The 6,000-nt window shown below is 48.0% G+C and overlaps 1 protein-coding gene across 1 annotated transcript in view; it reads right to left on the reverse strand.

Moving 5' to 3' along the window:
• Nucleotides 1–5,122, reverse strand: part of MAN1A1 (mannosidase alpha class 1A member 1) — a gene marked incomplete at both ends in the record, with an annotated part of 167,912 nt that extends 162,790 nt beyond the window's left edge. Inside the window, one exon of the mRNA XM_079716595.1 lies at nucleotides 4,514–5,122. Coding sequence (XP_079572721.1) covers nucleotides 4,514–5,122 — 609 coding nt within the window. The remainder of the gene's footprint in view (nucleotides 1–4,513) is intronic.
• Nucleotides 5,123–6,000: the final 878 nt, after the last annotated feature.

A 6,000-nucleotide genomic window follows, 5' to 3' on the forward strand; every position in this document is an offset into this window, starting at 1 on the left:
CCTTTGACAAACACATGTATTTTTGGTTTTGGTTTTGTAGGTTATAAAGAACTTAAAAGGCCACAGGTTCTCTACTGGGTTATGAGGTATAAGCAGGGTCCAGTGCAGTGCTGATCTACCCACGTATATTTAGCCCTCACACTGATCTGTTGGGTTTCCTCCCCTCTGACCTTGAGACACATGCTTTAAACGCTCTCTAATAAAGAATTTGTATTACCATAGCTTATTAAATAATTTAATACAAATAAGTTAACTAAGCTGCTGAAGTCCAACAAATTCAGATCTCATCCAGAGACACTTTTTACACATGTGAAATATTAGCATAAATTTCTCAAAGTGGTTTAGATTATTAGCTCACCTAAGAGATGCAGATGCATTTACTCAAAAATGCATTTTTTTAACCTCTTTTCCACAGCCTACACTAGGTTCTAGGTCCTATATAGAGTTCCTTTATATGAATGTTAAGAATGTTAAGTTACCCAATATGAGGAAGACAGAATACTCCTCCCAGACAAATGATCAATTATCAATACAGAAAATTAAGTTGAGCATAACTGATTATCCATTAACAATCTTCTTCTGCTTTTGTATATTAATGTTCAACAGTGAGCATCTACTCTAATACATACACTGTTGAAACCTTTATTTATTTATTTACTTGTTAAAGAGAGAAGCCTTTTACAAACACTCCACGACCTACCTGCTCTGGGAAAGGTCCAAAGACTGGGGAAATCTTGCATTTGCCCATGTTCAATGTCCAGTGTGTTTCAGAACAGGGTGAACAGAACAGGCAAGGTAACCCAAGGACATCTAAGCTCCTTCAGAGTCAGGTCTTCAAACTGTGGTCTTATTTTGCAAATATTATTTTCCACACTACTACCCACACAAATAAGTTAAGTTTCAAATTAAAAATGTTTTAATAGGTCAAGGTAGATTATTCCTATGTCTGACCTTTAATAAAAGGGTTAATCGTCAGTCGTGAACATAAATTATAGACTCAAGAACAACCTAAGGCTAGTGTAAGGCATAAAAATATATATTCACCATTAGCCATCAATATGAAAATTTTCTTTCAATTTTTTATTACATAAATAGTTCTGGAATTAAAAACTAAAGCCTGTTTGGAGAAACCTAGAGAAGACAACTGTGTCCCTACAGCTAACTGGTCCGAAAGCCTTACCTGATAGGCCCAAAGCTGGCTGTCAGCCTCCCCACTTCCACCCCATTTAGACTGGTAGGAGTTCCAGTCTGAGAAGGGAGGAATCCCACTGATAATTTGATAATTAGGGCTCTAATCCTAAAGGACAGTGCAGGCTCTTTGTAGTGACTCCCCGCAAAAACTTCCTGATTTTAGGGGCTTCCCTGGTGGCGCAGCGGTTGAGAGTCCGCCTGCCGATGCAGGGGACACGGGTTCGTGCTACGGTCCGGGATCTCCGGGAAGATCCCACATGCCGCGGAGCGGCTGGGCCCGTGAGCCATGGCCGCTAAGCCTGCGCATCCGGAGCCTGTGCTCCGCAACGGGAGAGGCCACAACAGTGAGAGGCCCGCGTACCGCAAAAAAAAAACCCAAAAAACTTCCTGATTTTAAGAAGAGTCGGGGTAGAAGGAAAAATGGACTACTTTTCTAAACATTCCATGGTGCTCTTTAACTTCTGTGCTTCGTTTGTCTACCAGTGCTTTTTAAAGTTAAGGACCACTTGAGCACAATTTTTAAAAGATCAATCTCATGAGAATATATAGGCACTATGTGTGCACTGTAAATTTCAAGGAAATCCCAGAGTTAATTTATCTACAAAGTTTTCATGGGGTGGGGGGCTGTCTTCATTTCGGCTTTAAGTTTTACATCAAATGTTTACCATCCATCAGAGATCACTACTGGGAAGCACGCAGCACCTTTTTGTCAAGGGTGCTAGGCAATAAATATCCTATGTGAAATGAGAAAGTGTTTCCCCTTAGCACAAATTTGTTAAAAATTTACCACGGTACCAGTAACACAGCTGTGTTGGCAATATAAAAATAGCATTGGCTGTCTTTAAACCAAATCTACAAAATGAAAGTTTGGCTCAGATATTATAGTCCAAGCTCCCAACATGTTAGACTTGCTTATACCTTCTAAATTTTACCCATAAAACTGTTAGTACTTTCAGGTGTGATAGAGAAGCTAAGTATATGAAGAGAACTAGAAAATAAAGGAACAATAAAAATCAAGATCAAGGCAAAGATCCGTTGATCCATGACACGGCATACATGGTGGTACCTGAACTGAATCTAAATGTGTAAAGTCCGGAGCCTTATTCACAGCGGGCAACCCCTCTCCTCTCCAAAAGTGAACATTTACAGTGTACTTTTAGAATAGCATGAGTAACTTTTTTTTTTTTTTTTTTTTTTTGGTTTACAAAGGAACACATCTGCCTGAACTAATCTGATGAAAATCCATAATCCATTTCTTCCCATTAGCCTTTGACTAAATAATGAAGCTAATCATGCTGGCTTCCCGGCCCCCTGGGTTCTCACGGCAACATGAAATTTTAAAGAATCCATTTAGTTCAACCACTTCATGCAAAACTGGGCAGTGTCAAAACATCTAGGTGCGAAGATGTTAGCACCACATGGACATAGAAGACTACATAAATTTCCTTTATGTGGTTAATTAAGACCTTCTGATCTAGAGACATAGATAACATGGATCTAATAAGGACAGATATGCATACTGTTAATATGCTGTCCTGAATTGACTGCTACTGTCTTAGTGCTTCTGCTCTAAATGCACTTTTAATCACTACTGGTCAGTACCGATAGCTTTTTCACATCCATGCATCTTTAGTATTTAAAATAATTTCCTGGGACAACTGTGATCTGCACTAACTGGCAGCGCATAGGAATTTAGAGGCATGAAACGTGTGAATTACACCGCTTCAAACTTAAGAGAAACATAAGCAGATACAAATTTGGGGCTAAATTATCTATGGGTTTTGGTCGGCTATTTTCAAGGAGCCTGAGAGATGAAGAGGAGAGGGAGATGATTGGTGAAAGCAGAGCCTTTTTTCCACCTTCCTGGTTTTGCAGCACTGACAGGATTTCATGGAGAAAGGAAACTGCTAGACAGAAGTTGTCACAGGGAGTAAAATCCACGCCCCCCCCCCAAGTCTAGGAGTGTTCTGTGCCTGAGGAAGGGTCTCAAAGCAGAAAGGCTGATGGGCTGTGGAAGGAAGCTACTTGCACAGGAGGAATGAATCAAGGCATTCTGCCTAGGGTAAACTGAAAGGCACCCAAATCCACTTTAACTTGCTCAATTACAGCTTAACCGAATTCATCTGGTCTTTATACTAAAATCAGAAATCCTACAACAACCAAGCTGCCTCCATTCTGGAGCCACTTAAGCTAAGTACCTCTTCACAACCTCAGAATTCTTTTTACTCTCTGAAAATTGGGGGGATCAGGAAGCTTCCTTTCCTGATTACCTGCCCAATGTCAAAACACAAAATTTATTTTCACAGAGACTCTGTGAACCTTAAAAAATGACAAATATATTACTTCCATTCATAGTGTATTTTAGAAATTGGAATCAAGATTTGAGATGAAATGCTTTTAATATGGCTCCTGTAGCTCTTGGATTGTGTAAAAAACCAGGCTGGCATAGTTTCACAGGGGAGAGTAGCTGTAAAAGGAGGCATGTCCACAGAGAGTCTGGTGACAAGAGGAAGTCCGGGCTTCAAGTCCTGACTCAATCACTAACTGGTTCTGGGGCTCTGGGCCCTTCAACTTTCATCTTTAAAATGACAGTCCGAAATGATTTGTAAGGTCCTCTTCAGCTTTAAGCTAGGCATGAACTAACCATATGTTACAAGTTCTAACTGAAAAACACAGGAAAGAAATTATGAAAGACTTATCAAAAAAAAAAAAAGACTTAGCAAAGTCCATGTTTGTCCTAGATTAAGTTTGTCATCATTGTGCTGCTGTGGAGGAAAACCTGTTGCATCATATGGAATACTCTTTTTCTGACTACACCCGAAATGCAAGAGGCAGTAGGCTGGCTTTTTACATTTTTCATTTTTTGAAAAGTAAACAACAGTGTGCCCCCTATGATAGGAAGTTCTCGAGTTTCACCTTTATAGTCTGTAAGTACACACAGGATGCCACCTGGCAGAATGGGGCCACATGACCCAACGCGGGGTGTGCTGGCTTGCTGTTAGAACATTTCTACCATGCGTGATTGATGCTTTGCGTTTACATGCAAGCTTCATTTCAAAGCCACGTCCAAGCCTCATTAGAGGGCTGTTTGGAAGCTTCACTGTCACTGCTCTCAGGGACGATTAACCATGGATCAGGCAGTGAAAGAGGAGGTTTGCACAGAACCTGCCCATGTATTTAATACCTACCTCGTGGGGCTTATGCTCACCGGAGCATGCAAGTTAAGAACAACGGGATTCAACCTCAGATCATAATTGGCCCCAACTACTTTGACACTGAAATGGAAACGAAAGAGCCTTTGACACTGGCCGGGTGCACTCACCTCTTTGATCTTCTCCCTTTTCTCGCGGATGGCGGCGTCGCCCGGCTCCCGGTCAATCGCCCCAACGAGGGGTGCTAAGTCCACTGGGGGCAGCATCTTGAACCCCACCCTGTTAGTCAGCTGGTCCTGGGCCACCTTCTCCTTCTCCATCAGGATGTCTCTTTGGATCTCCTCGGGCAGCTTCTGCAGGGTCTCCTTGGCTTCCCTCAGAGCCCGCTCGTGGTTTTCACGGATCCTGGCCAAGTTGTCCTCCAGGGCGGCCGCGGGGTCCCCGGGCGCGCCCTCCTCGCCGCGCCGGGCTCGCCCATCTGCCGCGTCCTCGGCGCGCGCCCCGGGCCCGGGCTTGCGGTCGGCGGGCGGCTGCAGGGCGGGGCTGGAGTGGAACAGGACCCCGCTGAGCAGCTTGGAAGAGTCGGGCAGGAAGAAAATCGCCCCGAAGCAGAGCGTGATGAAGGCGCTGAACACCAAGAGCAGCACGAACTTCTCCGTCAGGCGGAAGGCGGCGGGGCCGGACCCCTTCCTGCCGCCGCCGAGCCCCCCACCCAGGCCGCCGCCCAGGCCGCTGCCCGCGGGACTACTGAAGAGCGGCAACAGGCCCCCCACCGGCATCGCTCCCGCTGCCGCCTGGCTGCCCGCTGTCCAGTGGCCTTGCGCCGCGCCGCTCAGCAGCCAAACTTCGCCGCCGCCCGGCGTCAGCGGCTGCGGGGCTGGGTTCTGCGCATCCAGGCCGCCCAAACCCCACGCCTGGGCTGCAGGTATCCCTTGGGGAGACAACTCCCCCCTCCGAGTCTTCTCCCCGGGGCGGCTCCTTTGGCAAACAAACAGGCGCGACAGAGCGCTCGCTGCAGCCCCTGCGGGGAGAACAACAGTAAAACGTAGTAACTACGATGATGGTGATAAAGTTTCCACCGGTCTCCGCCCTCCGACGGCCGCGAGAGCCGCCAGGACAGCTCCCCCTGCACGGAGTCCGGCTCCCGGCACCGCCCTCGGAGCTCACACTTTGGACTTGGGGTGAAGTTTGTGGGTCTCGGGGGCGGGCTGTCCTGTGCACACCTGGAGCAGAGCGGCGCGCGGGCACCTCCTGGAGAGGGCAGCGCACCTCTGCGCCGCAGAGGCGCAGCGTGGGTGGGGGGCTCGTCAACTTCGTCCGCTCCTCATCCCGAAGCTCGGACTAGCTGTGTCTCCGCTTCCCAGTTGGCGGGTGCGCATGCAGCCCGGCCGCCCCGCAGCGCTGGTAGTCGCTCAGCTAGGCTGGCGCGCCGACCTGCGGGCGAGCAGGAGCGAGCGGGGCAGCACGACGCCCTCCGCCGCGGCTCCGCGAGCACTAACACCACTGCCGGTCTCGGGGCGGTCGGAAACGAGGGCGGTGACGCGGCCCGAGAGTGATGGCGCGGCCGGGCCAATCACGCGCGGCTCAGGGTCCCGCGGAGGCGGGGCCGAGGCAGAGATGGGGCAGCGCCGGGAGGGGAGTTTACGGGAAGCGCAGC

Source organism: Hyperoodon ampullatus (genome assembly GCF_949752795.1).
Source record: "Hyperoodon ampullatus genome assembly, chromosome: 12".
NCBI lineage: Eukaryota > Metazoa > Chordata > Mammalia > Artiodactyla > Ziphiidae > Hyperoodon > Hyperoodon ampullatus.